The sequence below is a fragment of the Heteronotia binoei genome, chromosome 4 (assembly GCF_032191835.1).
Source record: "Heteronotia binoei isolate CCM8104 ecotype False Entrance Well chromosome 4, APGP_CSIRO_Hbin_v1, whole genome shotgun sequence".
NCBI classification, from domain to species: Eukaryota; Metazoa; Chordata; class Lepidosauria; order Squamata; family Gekkonidae; genus Heteronotia; species Heteronotia binoei.
In genome coordinates this window covers 156,049,496-156,069,376 of record NC_083226.1, presented here as the reverse complement: position 1 = coordinate 156,069,376, position 19,881 = coordinate 156,049,496, and the positions used below count along the sequence as shown (strand labels likewise).

At 43.2% G+C, this 19,881-nt stretch overlaps 1 protein-coding gene across 4 annotated transcripts in view; it reads left to right on the top strand.

The window, feature by feature from the left end:
* The window catches only part of NIPBL (NIPBL cohesin loading factor), a 194,778-nt gene that overhangs the window by 145,486 nt on the left and 29,411 nt on the right, over positions 1–19,881 (top strand). For all 4 annotated transcript variants that reach the window (XM_060236065.1, XM_060236063.1, XM_060236062.1 and 1 more), the window contains 13 exons: positions 1,297–1,429; positions 1,792–1,935; positions 3,253–3,342; positions 5,273–5,487; positions 5,590–5,692; positions 7,161–7,259; positions 7,372–7,518; positions 7,909–8,043; positions 8,263–8,361; positions 9,103–9,156; positions 10,658–10,766; positions 11,498–11,634; positions 13,523–13,663. In XM_060236065.1, the coding sequence (XP_060092048.1) occupies positions 1,297–1,429; positions 1,792–1,935; positions 3,253–3,342; positions 5,273–5,487; positions 5,590–5,692; positions 7,161–7,259; positions 7,372–7,518; positions 7,909–8,043; positions 8,263–8,361; positions 9,103–9,156; positions 10,658–10,766; positions 11,498–11,634; positions 13,523–13,663 (1,606 nt within the window). The remainder of the gene's footprint in view (positions 1–1,296; positions 1,430–1,791; positions 1,936–3,252; positions 3,343–5,272; positions 5,488–5,589; positions 5,693–7,160; positions 7,260–7,371; positions 7,519–7,908; positions 8,044–8,262; positions 8,362–9,102; positions 9,157–10,657; positions 10,767–11,497; positions 11,635–13,522; positions 13,664–19,881) is intronic.

Sequence of the window (19,881 nt, the reverse complement as noted above, 5' to 3'; positions counted from 1 at the left end):
CTCTGTTGAAATACATTGCAGCACAAAGTTGTAAGGAAAATGTGGAATGGATTTTCCATTAAGGTCTCTGAGCTCAGATAGACTATGTATCTGGGTGCAGAGACCTTTATGGAAAATCCATTTCATGTTGTCTTTGCAGCTTTACAAGCCCAGAATAGCTTCATGCCAGCAAGACAAGGCAGAAGGAGTTGGGAACTTTGGCAGCCTTGGTTCGTCAAAGGATGAGGACTAAAGGGGGGAGAAAAGAGCTGTGGGGCTGATTAAGGCCCTGGGTGGACTGGTTCTGACCCATGGGCTGGATATTTGATACCCCTGCTTTAGAAGATAAGTAAAGAATATAGATGTATAGATGTGGCTCTTTCTGGGTATCTCAGTAGACCTGTTCAGCTGTTGCTTCTTCCTTCTTTGCCTATTTACGTTTGTTATAAATTAGTGGTTATTCTGCTGGAGCAGCAGCTGCTAACTGCTACAATGTGTGTAAAATATCATAGGTGATACTTCCAAGAAAGGTTACAGAATGTCCAGGATGTAGCACTGTGCTTGAGTTACATTTGAAGAGGATAGCCAGAGTAATTCTGATGGTGTCAGAAGTTTTTAGAAGGCTACTGTGAAATCATAACTGGGCAATGACACTTTCTCCAGCTCATAATCCATATTCTGAAATATTTTCTGCCTAGCTGAAAACAAGAACCATCAATGTAGTTACTAATCACTTTCTCAGCCAGTCTGTTGAACGTACTACATTTTTTTCTGTCACAATCCTCTATCCAGAGGCCTAACTGTCAGTAACCTCATCCAGTGCTGTAGTGCAGATGCTACATTCCTTTACACTTTGGACTCACACTGAAGTTTCAGAGAGATTTGAGGCTGGAGTCCTAAGCAGTCTTTCTAGAAAATGTTGAATTAAACATACTGGGATAGAATATATCATTTGAGAGACATATAGAAGTGTCCAGTTACTCAGAAAACACACAGAATTCAGGGGTGGGGGCAGTTTTTACTGATCTCCACTCCTATGGAGGACTTCCAATCCTCCCTCCGGCTGTTTCTAACAAATCCCTCTCAGGAGCCGAAAATTTGGGGGGGGGGGGTTGTGGCAAGTGCACTAGGGAAACTTATGAAAATCACCACCTGTGCCTATGAAAATCCAGGTGGGATCCAGTTCAATGTAAATTAACATATTTTGACGTTTTAACTCATTAGTAAAACAGAAATAGCTTGTTTTATGTCTATAATTCTACATTTTGTGATCTGGATTTTATTCCTTATTTCACTTCTTCATCATGTTTCACACAGATGTGGTAGCAAGCAAGGTGAAGAGGATTATAGGCCATTGTTTGAGAACTTTGTTCAAGATCTTCTTTCCACAGTCAACAAACCAGAATGGCCAGCTGCAGAGTTGCTGCTGAGTTTATTAGGAAGATTATTGGTAAGACACCTAGAGTTTTTGAGAGTATTTTATAGTCAGATTTCTAAATTGTGAATTCCTGCAACTCATATTTCAACCAGAAAAGATGCAATTATTAGCACAACATAGTTTTATTAGGTTCCAAAAAGAGGACGTGCTAAATGCCAAAATGTGTTTAATATACCTATTTTATACTAAATCAAAGTATTATTGCTTGTCTCGGATTTTGGTATAAATGGGCTAGAACTTAAACAAAGGTATGAAATAAATACTTTGACTTTCTACCATAATAGAAGCTCAGGCAGGATGAAGTAGTTATCTGTGGCAAGCATTGGAAAGACAAAAATTGTCAACTTGATGATTGTGTTTGTTGTTGCTGTTAGGTCCATCAATTTAGTAATAAATCTACAGAGATGGCTTTGAGAGTGGCATCACTTGACTATCTTGGAACTGTAGCAGCACGACTGAGGAAGGATGCAGTCACTAGCAAAATGGATCAGGGATCTATAGCCCGAATTTTGAAACAGGTTTGAATAAAGCTTTTTCCCACTAAATGAGTTAACCATCTCTTAGTAATAGAATAGAGATTGATGTTCTTTAGAAGTTTATAGCATACTGGTCTGAACAACTATATAAAAATGGTGTCTTGAAACTTCAGTCTGTCTGTAGCTGCCAAAAACAATACATTCTCTGCTTCTATGGTGCTCTGTAGGGTTGTGTCATTTTCAGTCTGTGAAACTGATCCTCAGTTGGGGAATCAAGATTCAGGTCTTTGAATCTCTTCTACTTTTATTAACATAAGGGCAGTTTTACTAATTTGCTAATGTTCCTTTTGAGAGAAAAGCGCAAAACCCTATACCCCCATGGAGTTGGATCCAGCAGCCTGTAAACGTAGTGTTTGCAGATGTGATCTATATTTCTCTGCTTCCAGCAGTGCCATCTACCCCCTGGATCTGAACAGAGCAATAGCCATGTGTGTGGGTGGCTGCACTGAAAAGGGGGAAGCTGGCAAAATTGTCCCTCTGTGTCACCACAGCTCCACTGATGGCAGAGACAGGAAGGGCAATTTTATCCCCTTCCCACTCCATGCTGCAGAATCCAAGTTGCAAACTCAAGAATTGGCCTTCTTGGAGTCAGATGGCAATGCTGATCAGAGAGAACTATGTGAAAACTCTGACCATCAGTGTTTTCTGGATCCAGCCATGACTTGTTCATACAGTTGCAACTACCAGACACAGTTCTGTCAAGGTCATGTGGAGGCTAGGGTATCTGTGCCTACCGGAGTTCTCTGATAGCTGGTGGTTTGAAAAAGATATATTTTTAAAAAAGATATTCAAAACAAATTGAAAAGTGTCTTATCACATATTGATTTATTTGGTTAAAAAAAAAGAAATAGTGAGGCAGCTTTATTGCCTTAACATTCTTGGCGTTCCCAGTTTTTCTTGTTAACACAGCTCCGGGGCTTAATTTGAAAGCAGACTGCTTTTAATTAGACTGGGTCCTTGTATCATACATTTGAAATCGTAGTTCAAACAAAATCCAAATTTTAAGTAAGATAAAGTTAAAAGAAACAGTCAACTTGCGGAGATGTGAGCTCCACAGCTGCTAGCTTGATGCCGTCTTGCTCACTCCCTCCTTACATATTGATTTATCTCTGTTCTGTATTTTGGTGTTCCATGATTAAATTGAGACATGGCTATGAGTGAGTGCCTCATAACAGACCATATCATATGTTCCTCTGTACTGAGTGATTTCAGGCATGTTTAGAACACAACGCTATGAGAGTTTGTGGTGTTGACAAGATAGTGAGAATGAGCTTTAAAGTTCAAGGTTGTCTGTTACAGGTCTCAGGAGGGGAAGATGAAATACAACAGCTGCAGAAGGCATTGCTAGATTATTTAGATGAAAATACGGAGACTGATGCATCATTAGTGGTATGTCTCAGTTAAGAGTACAATCTGTATAAAATGCATTTCATTAGAAAAATTATGCAAATTTTGAGATACTGTATTATGATGATCTTAGTAGCCCAATCACAGGACTTTGAACTAATTCAAATGAAATTAAACTCTGGAGTCACTTCGTTTAAAATAAGTTGAAACACTAAATGCCAGTCCTTAATTCTTGTTCTCTCCATGTTCCTGTAATTTTTTAAATAGGGGTTGGGGGGGAATGCACATTTTTTCAGTGCAGTGGAAGCGATCATTTATATTTGCATGAGTACGATATATTCTCTGGAAGAAAAAGACTGATAACACCACTTGCTGTTGGTCACACCAATGACTGGGTTCTCCTGATACTGAGAGAACACACAAGTCAATGCCATTCTCAATTTCTAATGAGGCTTCTAAAGCATGAGGAGCAGATATGGGGATTGTGTTTTTGCTCCCACATGTTATTGTCACTTAATTTTAATATGTTTATGCTTCATTTGCCTGCACAGAAGTGAACAGCATTAGGTACTTCTGTGAAGCTAGTCAAAAGAGCAGAGCGTCTGTACTTTTAAGTCAAGTTTAAAACAACAAGAGGGAGGGCAGAATTCTGTCTTTCCTGCACTTGCTTAATTGAAGTCAGGTGGAGCTGTATATGTTCTTCTTGGCTCTGTTTCCCATAAGGGAAGCGTTCTTGCTCTATAGAACCTTTCTAGGAAGTAGAAGAGTAGATCTGCTTATCCTGTGATACTCAGATCTAACAAGTGAAGCACAAATCTCTAAAATAGGACAAAGTTGCTTACTTTAAAACCTCTGTTAGAATACATGACCCAGTTGAAGAGCATTCATTAAACAAAAACTTTTTTGAATGTGAATTAGGAGTGTGTACAAAAACATTGGCTTTTTTCAAATTTCTGAATCCTAGTATTGGTATGATATTGTAATTCAGGTAAATAATCAGAAACCCTAAATTTATTTGGCATTTAAAAATGCCTTTCCTTCACTTGTGGAGTCGCACAGCCATGGTGGCATGCCTCCACAAGTAAACAGAGAAGGCATTTTAAAATGCCTTCCCTTCCCTTCAGAAGGGAAGTTATGACCCCTTCCCAAAAATGTTATTTTTAAATGCCTTCCCTGCCCTCACAGAGTCATGCCACCTTGGCAGCATGCCTCCACAGGTGAAGGGAATGCCTTCTCAAAGGTGCACTTCCATGGTGATGGCGGCGCTACTCGGTGATATAGCTGGCCTGAATAAAAGCTGAATAATTTCAGCTTTTATTCGGGCCAGCTATATCAACTGAATCAGATTGTCTATTCTGTGCCTTTGTCTGAATAAATATAAAAAAATACTGCTAAGGTATTTTTCAAGTATTTATTCAGTTTGGTTTATACCAAATGCACACCCCTAGTTTGAATGTGATGTTTATGTAAATCCAGCCTGACTTCATTTAATGCAGAATACAACTGGTTTGTGAGCAATGATACATGCAGCTGCCTTATATTGTATACGGTTTTATTGTACATTGTATTTACATGTTGTGAGCCGCCCTGAGCCTGCTTGCAGGGAGGGCGGGATACAAATAAAAAGTGTTATTATTATTATATTGAACTAGCTCTACACAGATTGGAAGCAACTCTCCAGGATCTCCAGCAGAGATCTTTTACATTGCTTACCACCTAATCCCTTTAACTGGAGATGTCAGGGATTAAACCTAGGGCCTTCTGCATGTCAAGCAGGTGTTCTACTGCTAAATCATGACCCCTCCCCAAAGTTGTTAATGACTTTATATTAAATAAACCCATTGTATTATTAATATGTTGCAAAATACTGATATCAATAACTATGAAACTTGGTCCTAAATAGTCTGACTTCTTCTGTTTCCTGTTATGTTTCAATTTGTTATTTTCCCCACATCCTTGCCTACCACTCTAGTTTTCTCGGAAATTTTACATAGCTCAGTGGTTTCGGGACACCACGATGGAGACCGAGAAAGCAATGAAGACTCAAAAAGATGAGGATTCATCTGAAGGAACACACCATGCAAAAGAAGTTGAGACGACAGGACAAATCATGCACAGAGCAGAAAGTCGCAAAAAATTTCTTCGTAAGATCATTAAAATTGCACCTTCCCAGTTCAGTACGTTAAAGTGAGTTCGCCAGGTTGTTTTTCTTGTTATGTTTGGTTTTTACTTTTTGGTGTGTTTGTTGAGGAGCATATATTAAAGTAAAGTTCTGCTGCTTGATTACAGGATGAACTCTGATACTGTGGACTATGAAGATGCTTGCTTGATTGTTCGCTACTTGGCCTCTATGAGGCCGTTTGCCCAGAGCTTCGATATTTATTTGACACAGGTAAACTGTGCCAGAAGTCTTAGTGAAATACAGTTGGTTTCCTGGTTCCAAACGCTTATGGGGTAGTGTGCAATATCTGTTCATTGTTGAGCGCAGGTATTTAATAGGTCATAACACCACCACATGCTTCCATAATTCTGTGTCAGTTACATAAACATTTTTCTTTATCCTGCATGCATTTCACTTCTGCTCTAAATATATTTAGTCTGTGTACTTTTTTTGTTAGAACAGATAAATGAAAAAGATAATTGTGGATACCTTCCAATGGGCTTTGCATATGTTTATTTGCATTTCTAAACTTATCTCCATTAATCACTGTACAGCAGCTTAATAACTCTACACTGAAAACCATTTCAGTAACTTGCTTGCAGTGAATGGTTTTGCTGTAACGATGGCCATAATTCAATGGATTGTTTTTGTATTTTATGAGAATACGGCATGTGCTAATGGGGTGCCAGGCTGAGACTCCAGAAGTATCTGTCTTTCTACTTAATGAATGTGTTGGTATTCAGTGTGCTCTTGACCAGATTGGATAGGGAAAAGGGGATAAAAAATAATGGGATTTTGGAGTCTTCTTCTGGCATATTTCCCAGTCATGGCATACAAGAATCCATTGCTTAAGGTTCTTATTAAAGGATAGCATTATACGCATGTATGACTTCACTTTGGACGCAGTCAACCTAGCACTGTTGTTGCACAGCCTCTGTTAATTTCAGTGACTAGACCACCACCGCTTCCTTTAGTAAACTAAGGCAAGGATGTTCTAGGCCAGGCCCTGCTTCTTTGATTTCTGACTTGCCATCTCTGAAATTGGGACTCAAATTCTGCTGCAAAGTTCTCTTTTGAAGGCATGTAGCTATCTGACTCTAGGAGGGATGCATTAACCAGCTTTCCAAGTCTCTGGCTCCCTCTGTACTCACCTCTAGCACAGATCTTATACTCTGAGCTTTGCAGGCTTACAGGGTGCTGCCTCTGCTGTGAACTAATTCTTGGTAAGTGTCACAGGGAGTGGACATACCTACTGTTTCACTGTTGGAAAGCCTGGTGAAGTCCAAGTTACCCAGGATTCTTTGCCTCACACAAGTGGTAGAATTGGCAATAGCATGCTGCTTTCTTTGGATTTTGAGGCAACAGAAGAGATCCATCCCTTGCCCATGACTTGTCTGTGTGTGTGAACCAGAGGGTCATTTGGGGGTAAGGATTGGTGACTACTACAGGTAATGAATAGAGTGGCTACTGAACAAAGCCAAGATTTGTTGGCCTATATAGGTCTTGAATGATGGTGGTGCAACAGCCATGCCAGATGGAGTGTTCCTATTTGTAAAATTGTTAGGTTTCTGATAGCTGGTTTTTCATTTTATTTTGATTACAGCATGTGTTCCCCCACTTCATTTTTGTTGGTTTAACATTGTCTGATCTTTTCCAAATGCAATAAAATGCAATTTGTTTTTGTTCTTGTTTTTATTAGATTCTGCGTGTGCTTGGTGAAAATGCAATTGCTGTTCGAACAAAAGCCATGAAGTGTTTGTCTGAGGTTGTTGCTGTAGACCCCAGCATTCTAGCCAGGGTAAAAAAAGGACAAATCTTTAGTTATGCATATGTACATATGTTCCTCTGTTCTCATTAATCACCTTTTTCTGGCTCTTACTTTGCTTTTGTATTTTGCCTGTTGCTTGTAGCTGGATATGCAGCGTGGTGTTCATGGACGGTTGATGGATAATTCCACTAGTGTACGAGAAGCAGCCGTTGAGTTACTTGGTCGGTTTGTGCTTTGTCGACCACAGCTTGCTGAACAGTATTATGACATGCTGATTGAGCGAATACTGGTACAGTAACTCTTAAATTTCAGTATTTATGAACTTCCTTTTATATAGCTCTTTATGCAAAATGAAGTCCTTTACCAGACTTGCCTTTGAAACATAGCTGCTGTTTAAAGATCAGTAAATCCTTTTTGGTGACAAGATCTGATAAAATGAACTTGTGCTGAAATAAATTTTGCTAGTCTTTGCTTTAAGGTCTTCTGTTTGTTTGTTTTTGGTCAAGAGCGTTTCATTCCTATATGCACTGCAGTAGCCACTTGCCCAAGTGTATTAATGTATTCCTAATGTTGTATGGTCCAGATCTATCAAGCTTTGTTATCTATTGCTAATAAATCACATAATTAACAGTGCATTGTTAAAAACTATTAAAGTTAACTTCTCTTTTCCTCCTTGTAGGATACTGGTATTAGTGTCAGAAAGAGAGTGATAAAGATTCTTCGGGATATCTGCATTGAACAACCTACATTTCCCAAAATTACAGAAATGTGTGTAAAAATGATTCGCAGAGTCAATGACGAGGAAGGCATTAAGGTATGATAAATTTTCCTCTGTGTAGACTTCTTCTGTCAAACCTTCCTTGAATGCATGTTCCTGCCCCACTGAATTGCTATCCTTTTGAACTGGAGCTCTCCCAGAAATGCTCCTAGTAGATTGAACTTATTTAAACCCAGAGGAATTTTTGTGTGTGGTTGTTTAGAGATTTTGCAAGCCGACTTAACCATTGATTTGGTATTTGATTTTTCTCTCCAGAAACTGGTAAATGAAACATTCCAGAAGCTGTGGTTTACTCCAACACCTCATAATGACAAAGAAGCAATGACCAGGAAAATACTGAATATCACTGATGTGGTATGAAAGTGAGAATGTTCTTTATCAGGTAGCACAAGAGAGGGTGCCAGAGGGTGCTGGGTCCAATATGGCCATGGTGTAGTTTTGTGACATCATTGGTACATTGAAGTACAATCTGCAATCCCTGTAGTACTTGACTGAGAGCTCCACTAATTTAACAGTCCAGCATATCATTATTCTGATTCTCTCCCCCTCCCGCCCCCCTCCCCCAAAATTAAGCTGTACTGCTTTCTGCTCCGTAGTACATTTCCTTTATTAAAAATCTTCACATGCTGGATTGAAACTAGGTAATCAAGCTTTATGGCTTGTATCCTAAGCAGCAGAAGTGAAGTCACTCCAAGGTGAAGATGTTTGCACCTCCCCTCTCCACTGCAGCTTTCTTTGCTTCTTGAAATTGTGCTGCGTTGGGTAAGCAGACTTACAGAAACAGTTTGGAGAGCAACTTGGGAGACTGTAGCAGGAAAGGTGGCTGGGGGTGAAAAAATCTCCCTTCCAAGCAGAAAAAACCTTCCTTTGAAGGAGTTACTGCTGCTTCTGCTGCCCTTGTTCTAACCATCTTAGTTTTAGTGCAGGGTTAGGTTAAGTGAAGGGTACAGTTAGGGATTGGAGAGATGGCAACTTTAAAACAATAGTTGTAAGGGTTGAAAGAACTTGGGGTCTGTTAAATTAGTTTAATATTAATACTTATATTATACCTTTACAAAGTATTTTCAAGTGTGTATTCTGTTTTGTTTTGTTTAGGTTGCAGCGTGTAGAGATACAGGGTATGACTGGTTTGAGCAACTTCTTCAGAATGTGAGTAATACTTTTGATATTAACAAATTCATATTTTTGCCCTGCTCTTGTCATATGTTCCCAAGGCACCTTACAAAGCAACCATAGCCCCCAAACAGTAATAAACTACACTGAAAGGAAGCAATTGAATTATTTCCAAGAAACAAAAAAAAAAATTATAAAGCAAAGTAGCATTTGATTTAAACAACAATGTAAGCAATTGCCATAAGTAAAACCAAATTAATATCTATTAGAGAAAGCATCAATACCTTTGGGATTCAGAGAAGCTCATTGATAATATTTAACTTCCTGACCTTTCTATCTCCCCCTCCTCAAAAAAAAGAGAGAGAGAGAGAGAAAACTTGGTCTTAATAGCTATGGTAATCTGCAGTATAACTGAATACCATATCAACTTGAAGTAGGATGTCATCTCAAGTGTTGTTGCTAAGTGAATACTGTATACCATGTTCCTGTTTAACATGCTGTGGCTATATGTGAACAACAGACAAGTTATTACTTTCCCAGTTGTTACTTTCTTCTAAAGAAAGGATATTCCATCTTGGTTAGTGTTGTATCACTGTTAGAAATAGTAACAAAGTTTCCTTTTTTGGCTCAGAGATTAAATGAGTTTCCCAGCTAAAATGAAATGAGTCTCCCAGCTGCCAACATACTGTGTAACCAATATGATAAATCCAAGCCAGAGAACAATTTCTCCCCACATCCCTTCCATCCCCTCCCAATTTATCTGCCCCTCTGAGGGGGAGCAATGTGATGACTGCAGGCTGCCATCAGAAGGAGCAAAAAAATCTAGTGTCATTCCTCTACCTTCTTCCCCAAGTGGGTTTCAAGCACTGTGGTGTCTAGAATGCCCAACCTCTTAACTGTCAGGGTTTCTAGGTACTCTGTTTTAGGGAGAGGGAAGGAGGAGGATGGAATGCCTGTAGAAAACCCCACCTAGGAAATAAACTTTGTGAGTTGCTTTCCAAATGTTGCCAGCCATAGAGATGGAGCCTTTGTGTGGCCATTACTCTGTGCATAGGTGCTGTGCTTAACAAGCCAGTGATCATATGGAGGAGGGAGGAGATCCTTGTGCCTGTTGTCACTCTCTGCACGTTTATTCAGTCAGTGCATGGAGCTGTCAAGTATTCAGGGCTTGTGTGTTTGAAATGAAATGTTCCAGGATGAGTATCTAATAGAGTGTTGGATTGGATAGGCCATTGGCCTGATCCAACATGACTTCTCTTATGTTCTTATGTTTTTAATCTTAAGTAACTGAAACATTTATTTGTCACTAGCTTTGCGCTTCATATTGATGAGAATTAGATGCAGTTTTGTAGCTATTGACTGTGCAGAAAGTGGTAAAATCTGTGTGCAGGTTATTCATATTATCAGCTTGTTAAATCTTAATTGTGGTCACTGTGAATCAGCTTTTTGTTTTCTTTCTATGCTATCGAAGAAAGCTTGTATATTCTTAGATTCAGCCATCAGTATCAAATATGCCTGTTTTGTTACGTCCTTGCAGTTGCTGAAGTCTGAAGAAGATGCTTCCTATAAGCCTGTGAAGAAGGCCTGTACTCAGCTTGTGGATAATTTGGTTGAACACATTCTCAAATATGAAGAATCTCTGGCAGGTAAAATGGCGATTTTCCATTTTATTTCTTGGTTGTTCAGGAGCTTTCCCTGACATTACACACCAACATAAAGATCAGCATCTTTGTTGGGAATGGTTTCAGAAGTGTGACAGTGGGGCCATACAAACATATAGCTGAGAGGAAAGGGTTGACTTAGTTCTCATGGAGGGAAAGCAGCAAAATGGTCACCTGATCCAGCCTTTAGTCTTTTCCCCATTGTAATAAGGTAGTACGCAGCACCCTTGCGTTGTGCCTATTTTATTTATTAAATAGGCATTTAATCTTCACAACAACAATCCTGTGAGGATAGATTAGGCTGAGAGACAGTGACAGGCCCTAGATCACCCAGCAGACTTCCATGATTCAGTGAGGGATTAGAACCCAGGTCTTAGTGTGATTCTATGACCACTGCATTAGTGAATCCAGATCCCAAGGCTAAGTTGCTGACAGAGTAGAACTTGACTGTGCTGTCCTCAGAATCTCTTTGAAACTGCATGCAGGGCTAGCACAGCAAGATGTACTTTGTACATGATCAGGGTCTCATTTAAATTAAACATAAAGTATAAATCAAGTGTCATGGTCTCTGTTTTAGGAGCACATGGGTTAGGCACAAATGATCCGTTTTATCAGTTTTTGTACTTTTACGTGCTGATTTTCATTGCTTTATTTTTATGTATCACCTAAGGGAAATCTATATAAGCACGTATCTCTGTTTCCCTCTCATTTTGCAGATTCAGACAACAAGGGTGTGAATTCAGGTCGGTTGGTGGCTTGCATAACCACTTTGTTCTTATTCAGCAAAATCAGGCCCCAGTTAATGGTCAAACACGCTATGACCATGCAGCCGTACCTTACCACTAAGTGCAACGTAAGTACAGAAAAGCTCACTACTTGGCTTTTGATGTATTGGTATAGAAACTGGTTGAAAGGAGCTATGTCATGTGTGTTGCAGCGAGGAATAATTGTGGCTTCAGATCACTAGTCCTCTCTTTTCGCCCATGAATAGCCCATCCATTCTTATCCCACCTGGGTATTTTTTCAGAAACCTGAAAGGTTCCTTTGTCCTTTCACTTAAGGCAGCTCCAAACCTCACATAGCAGTTGCACGTACACGTATGTTCTCCATAGCAAACATATAAAAGTGTGAAGTATACTGCAGCTGTGTTTCAGCATCTCTGGCTGTTCTGATTGTCTGAACATCACTAAACACATGGTCCAAAAGTCCTGTGTGTGTTTGCTGTGAGAGCAATCTGTAAATGAGTGCAGGATCTGTTGTAGGGTGCATACTGTGCATGGCCCACAATATCTTTGGAACTTTGATTCATGGATAGAACTGTCACCAACCTATTCTTTGACTCTTCAAGTAAATTAATAATAGATATCTTTGAAGGAGTTACAGCAACTGTGGAATTTTGCACTAAAAAATTCCATATTTATTGTTACTGCAACGTGTATAATCTGTGTTTGTGGAACAGGAGATAATTTAGGAAGGGTTAGAGACAACATATTTTTATTTATTGGAAATATTTCTGTTCTGTATTCCTACACAAAAACTGTCCCCAAGGAAGCAAACATTAAAACATCACAACAGGAAAGCAGCATCTAAAACAAACCGAGTCACCAGGGGCCACCTGGCAGGGGATGGGGGAATAGGGTTACCAGATCCAGGCTGGGAAACACTTGGAGATTTGGGGAGGACGGGGACCTCAGTGGGTTTCAGTGCCATACAACCCACACTCCAAAGCAACCGTTTTCTCCAGGGGAATTAAAAGTTGACTTGAAAGATTAATCTTCCTTTTGGGAGTTCCAAAGTTTTGGTGCCCAGACTGAGAAGGCTCTTAGGTTTCCACCCAGCCAGCCCCACATGGTGGGAGCACCTAAAGCAGGGCCTCTGAAGATGACTAGAGTTGCAAATATGCTCATATGGAAGAAAGTGGTCCTTAATATACCATGTGGAGTGGCTGCATTAGAGAAATGAAACCTTCTTGCTGAAAGCACTGCTCCATTTTTTTTTAAATCTCCTCCTTGTAGAGGTGTATTGTTGTGGTGTGGCCCATGTAATGGAGTGGTTCCCAAGGGAACCACAGGATAACTTACAGGCAAGTGAGTATGTAATTGGTTGTTCTCCAGATGATCTCTGGATGAGCAATACCAGAACTGTACAGCTGGAAAAAAAATCACACTGTATGAAAGAAGTAAGTTTCCATGATGCTTTCTTGTTGAGTGGCACCTGAGTAGCGCTGCTAGTAGGCAAGTACACAGTGGTTCATTTTAAGCATAAACAAGTTTTCCAGCTTTTATGCATACATTGGAAACTATAGAATGAGGGCTTCAAGCAACTGAACTACTTTGTTAGAAGACATGCTTTATACACCATAGCTTGGTTGCAGCAGTGTGGATAGCAAGAGAGACCACAGCACAGCACACACTTTAGACAATGCAACTTTTCTTTATGCTGCAGGGATGGTTCAGTCAATATGTACTACTGAGCCACATTTCATTTTCTAGGACAATGAATGATACGTTGTTGGTGTTGCCGTAAATGTTTTTACTCAACTGTGAACACAGGCCACCTAAATTCTCCCATGCTTTTGTAAAACCCCTTTCATTACAGTAGTGCATGCATTTCATTTCAATAGTGCATTAAAAACTAACAGACTGTATAAACTCCTTTATTCCCGAGACTTTATATAATACAGTATTAAAAGAAGAGCCAAGATCTTAAATGGTTTAAAATGTTTAAATGCTTTCCTACAGACTCAGAATGACTTCATGGTGATCTGCAATGTTGCAAAAATCTTAGAGTTGGTAGTACCGCTGATGGAACATCCAAGTGAGACCTTCCTTGCTACTATTGAAGAAGATCTCATGAAGCTCATAATCAAATACGGCATGACAGTAAGGTTTAATTTCTCCTTCGGGCTGGTCTTTTTGTTTCAGTTGTTTACTAGATTGCTTAAAAAGCATGTCTCTACCTGTTGAAATTCTGACAATTAAGAAAGGTGGTTATGTTAATTGAATCTATAGATACGATGTCCAACAGCTTGCCATAACTTTTATATATGTCACAGTAACCGTCTGATCTTCTTCGTGGTCTCTGTGCAGTCCCACACATGGGTTTTCCCGCTGGAACGAACCCGACCTCGGAGAATTCAAAGCTAGCCTTAGGCGTTATTTTTGGCGCGCACTTCCTCCCGCCCTGGGGAGCAGGCATCCACTGCGCATGCCTGGAGCGGGGGGAAGGCGCTCCACCCACCAGTTTCTTTCCGACCGCCGCCCGGGATAGTCCTTCCTCGTTGCGTCTCCTCTCAACTAGCCTCCTCAACTGTCTTTTCTCCGCTACCGCTAACGTCTTCCTTCATTCTTCCCCACGTTTACTTCTGTCTGGTATAGTATAAAAAAAGAAAAAAAAAATTCTTTGTTATATCCTCCTGTTTCCTTTATCTCTCCCCTTTTCCTCCTTCCCCCCCCTCCCCCCGGGCGTATGGAAGGAAAAGTACTTAAAATCACTTTTAAAAAGTGTATTCGCTGTGGGACTAAGATCCCCTCCTCAGACGGCCACGCTTTGTGCCTAATTTGCCTGGGCGACACCCACAGGATTGACGCTTGTGCTCACTGTGCCCAGTTCGGCAAACAAGCTAAAAAGAACCGCGCCGCTAGACTGAATAGTCACCTACTGACCCAATCTCTGCGCCCAGCTATGTCTCAGTCTTCTGATCCGCAGAAATCTCCACAGAGGGTCGGTACGGTCCAGGCAGCTTCTGTGGCTATGACTCCCAGGAAGCTTAAGCCCTCAAAACACCCGAAGAAGCACCATGATTCCAAGAAACAACATGGTGACTCGACGGGAAAAGAGAAATCTTCTTCGCCTCACCAGTCAGCTTCGGATGCGAAAGCCGCCTTAGCGGTCTCTTCACTCCGAGTGCTCACGGCTCCAACACCGCCTCCAGTCCTGACTCCGGTAGATGCTATCGAATCCGAGGTCATCCGAATTGGCTCTCGTTCGCCTTCAATACAGGAATTCCTGCCGGAGGACCTCTTGGCGAAGGAACCTACACAGCCATCTTCACAGCTTCTTCAGCAACAGCAACTGCAGCAGCAAAAAGCTCTACAGCAACAGCAACTGCAAAAACAGCTCGACCTTGACTCCTTCCGGGACGTTACTGTCCCTCGTACCTACAAGGACGCTATGGTGTCTCCACTTCGCTTCGACTCTCCACGCCATCGAGACCACGCACCCGATAGACGTCACGGAAGATCACTCTCTAGGGACAGACATCTGGCGTCCCCTAGAATGAAGCACCGGTACCAGACATCCCCATACCGGGAGAAGACCACACGATACCGTGAGCGATCCCTCAGTAGAGACGAGGGGAGTCGGTACTATAGCAGATCACGCTCTCCATCCCGCTGCTCCTATCCGCGCTATACACCGTCAAGATCCCCTTCTATAGAATCCTACCGCACCCGTAGACACCGTGACTCACGGCACCAGGATGTGGGACATCGAGAAGGGTACCACGGCCGGTATCAACGACACGACTCGTCTAGGTACCAACAACAGGACCCGGCACGGTACCAGCAGCAGAAGGAATTGGGCCGGTACCAACCACAGGATTCAGCACGGTACCAACAACAGCACAGCCCAACACAGTACCAACAACAGCAAAGTCAAGCACGGTACCAACAGCAGCAAAGTCCAGCACGGTACCAACAACAGCAGAGTCCAGCACGGTACCAACAACAACAAAGTCCAGCACGGTACCAACGCCACCTGTCATCTCGCTCCGAACATGCGGTAACGCCTCGCCATCGAGTTCCAGTCTCTCCTACACCGTCAACATCTAAGCAAACTAAACCGCCCTTACCACCGGATCCCGAGGATCCACGGGACGAAGACGAGTCAGACCTTGAGGCTTCAGACTCTTCACAGTCCTTATCTCAGCCGGCCTCCCCAGCCTCTGACATAGTCAAGCCTGCAGATCTCTCTCCCTCAGAAGGGGCCAAGTCCTATTTGGACCTCATAACCGACATGGCCACAACTTTGAACATTAAGTTAACCACCGACCTTCCCAAGGTTACCGATGTCGTCCACGATTTGATCAATGCAGACCTACCTGCTACTTCATCATTGCCCATGCTTCCAGTCCACTTAGAGGCCCTCAAAGAGGCCTGGGATAAGCCAGCCTCTATACCACCAACATCCAAACGTGTCGAGTCACTGTACAAAATTCACGCCCCGGAGTCAAAATTTTTGTTTAACCATCCAGCGCCTAACTCTATGATTGTGCATTCGTCGTCAAAAACTAAGCAAACACGCCACCCTGTACCACCGGAGAAAGAGGGGCGTAAACTAGATACACTGGGGAGAAAACTTTATTCAATCTCCACAGCATCAGTAAAAATTAATAATTACATGGCTCATTTTGCGGCATATGCACACAACATTGCTACACAGCTCACCACTCTGGTACCATCGTTACCTGAAACATCACAACGACAAGCCACCAAACTGCTAAGAGAGCTCAATCGTCTTAGCAAGCAACAGATTAACACTGTTCGCCACTCAGTCGGATGCACATCCAGATCAATGGCAACCGCAATAGCTCTCAGGAGACACGCCTGGCTTCGCTCGTCCTCCTTACAACAGGACATTAAGTATAAAATAGAAGATCTCCCATTTGATGGGCAGGGCCTGTTTAATGCCACCACGGATGACATCCTTACCACCGTGGATGACAGTAGGAAGAGAGCGAAACGACTGGGGGTAACCCAACAGCAACCTCAGGGTAACAGGCAGAGACCTTGGAGGACCCCCTTTTACAAGCGCACCAGATCTCCTAAGCAATCTGATTACTGGAGAAGAAGGGCACCCCCTGCAAAGCAACCCTTTCAACAACGCCAAAGACCGCAAGCTCCCAAAAAGACCACTCCTCCAAACAAGCAGTCTCTTTGACTTCACCTCCTCCACTCCCAGACTCCTCCCCTTCCTATCGACCTGGCAGTCCATAACAACGGACTCTTGGGTTCTGCAAATTGTAAAGAAGGGTTACTTCATAGAGTTCACCTCACAACCAAAGAACTCGCATTTCCTCGTAACGCCCCCCTCACAGGCTCTAAAAGACGAAATCAACATCCTTCTGGCCAAACAGGCCATAGAGCCAATCCCCCCCCAATACCATCGCACGGGGTTTTACTCCCGGTACTTTCTGGTACCGAAGAGAGACGGGGGCCGGCGCCCAATCCTGGACTTACGCAGACTAAACAAATACATACGTCCCACAAAATTCCGTATGATTACCCTACAGTCCACACTGCCACTCATTCCCAAGGACGCGTGGATGGCCCTGATAGACCTGCAGGACGCGTACTTCCATATCACCATCAGCAGCTGCCACAGAAGATTCCTGAGGTTCGCCATAGGGGATGCCCACTACCAATTCAGGGCACTCCCCTTCGGCCTATCAACCGCACCAAGGGTCTTCACAAAATGTATGGCAGTGGTAGCAGCGTTCCTCCGTCAGCGGGGCATAGCCCTTTATCCCTATATAGACGATTGGTTGATGGTGGGAGCCTCGGAAGAGCAGCTCAAGGACCACGTTCAAATAACACTTCATCTCCTCACTACCCTAGGGTTGCAGGTCAACCACCAAAAGTCTCAACTCTCCCCCTCGCAGACAATACAATTCATCGGGGCATATCTATCCACCACAGACCATATGGCATACTTACCCATGGACAGGGTCACGACTATCCAAACCCTGGCCAACAGTATAATCTCCCATCCGACGCAAACAGCTCTCGTGTTTCAGCGCATGTTGGGTCTGATGGCAGCAACAACCGCTGTTCTCTCGTATGCTCGGCTCCACATGCGACCTCTTCAACTGTGGTTCGTCAAAACCTTTCACCCACAGCGCCAATCACAACGGACGCTACTTTCAGCTCCCAACCACATTCTGCCATCCCTACAGTGGTGGACAAGCCAGCACAATCTTCTACAAGGAATGCCATTCCTGAAACAATCACCTTCAACTGTTGTCACCACAGATGCGTCGAGGTGGGGGTGGGGAGCTCACCTCGATTCTCTGATGGCCCAAGGTCAGTGGACGGCGAACGAAAAGCTCCTGCATATCAATTGTCTCGAGCTCCTTGCTGTTCACAGGTCACTGAAATCCTTCCTGCCATCTCTGCACGGTCGCCACATACAAATAGCATCGGACAATGTGGCGACTGTGTTTTATATCAATCGGCAAGGAGGGACCGCGTCCTCCCGTCTCTGCAAGATGGCACTACGCTTGTGGCATTGGAGCATCGCTCACAAAATCCATCTGACTGCAGTGCACCTACCAGGAGTGCAGAATACGCAAGCAGATACTTTGAGCAGGATGACAGTGAACGATCACGAATGGTCTATCAACAGGAAGTATCTCCTCCCTGTCTTCACTATGTTTGGTGTCCCAACCATAGATGTCTTTGCGTCCCCGGACAACGCTCAATGCGAAATTTTCTACATGAGAGGCCCCCCATCCTCCCTGTCACCAGGGGATGCGTTCCTACAAATGTGGAACGGCCCACTTCATTTCCTTTTTCCACCGATCCCGCTCATAACAAGGACAATTCAGAAATTGCAGCTGGACCACACGAACTGTGTCTTAATCACTCCTTGGTGGCCGCGCCAGGCGTGGTTTACCACTCTACTCCTCCTATCCAACAGGACTTATCACTGCTTCCCGCCGGTACAGGATCTTCTGTCACAACAGAAGGGCAGGGTCCTACACCACAATCCTTCAGTCCTCAAATTGACAGCTTGGAGGATCAGTTTTTAGGTTTTCCTGACGATGTCAGACACATCCTTCTGAACGCCAGGAAGCCTTCTACTAGGAAATCCTACACTGCCAAATGGAAACGCTTTACTCAATATGCCATGCGCAATAATTTCCACCCTGCGTCCTCCTCCATCTCGCAGATCCTTACTTACACCGTCTCTCTTTCGGAATCTGGCCTCACTTACTCCTCACTTAAGGTGCATCTGGCCGCCATTTCCGCCTTCCACCAGAGCATAGAGGGCCGCACAGTATTCGCACATCCTGTTACGAAATCCTTCTTGAAGGGAATTCTCCACCTTAAACCGCCGACGAGGCAATTCTGCCCTACATGGAGTCTATCTGTCGTGCTCAGTCAATTGATGAAGCCCCCCTTCGAACCAATGGGGTCTATCCCCATGCACCTTTTATCGTGGAAAACAGCCCTGCTAGTTGCACTCACCTCAGCTAAAAGGGCCAGTGACATTTGCGCTTTTCGATCTGATCCGCCCTACACTGTCTTTCATCACGACAGAGTGGTTCTGAGGCCGGACCCAAACTTCTTACCTAAAGTGGTGTCACCCTTCCACCTCCAAAGTGTAACCACTTTGCCATCCTTTTTCCAACACCCCTCGGACTCGGGACAGAAATCTCTCCATAACCTCGACGTGCGTCGAGCCCTTGCCTTCTATTTGGACAGGACTGCTGCATTCCGTAAAGATACTGCATTGTTCGTTTCCTACGGAACCCACAAGAAGGGACAGAAACTCTCTATACAGAGACTGTCTAAGTGGCTGGTTGAGGCTATATCACTTTGTTACAAGTTAGCTAAACAACCAGTTCCAGAACCTCTAAGGGGTCACTCTACTAGGGCACTAGCCACATCCTCCGCCTTTGCGAGGGGCATACCCGTTGAAGACATCTGTGCAGCAGCAGTGTGGTCTTCATCGTCCACCTTCGCCACGCATTATGCTATGGACATTCATGCACGGCGAGATTCTTCCTTCGGGCAAGCCGTACTCCGCTCCATTTTCAACTGAGATGCCATGCTCTCCAATGGTGAGTGGGAGTACCTTTACTCATCTGTTATGTATAACCTAACTTCTGAAATTTCTCTTTCAGAAACAGCACCCACCTCCGTGCAGGTTAGCTTATCAGTCACCCATGTGTGGGACTGCACAGAGACCACGAAGAAGATAAACAGGTTGCTTACCTGTAACTTATGATCTTCGAGTGGTCATCTGTGCAGTCACACACGCCCACCCATCCGTCCCCGCTGCTGTTTATGCGATTCTACACTTCTCAGACTATCTT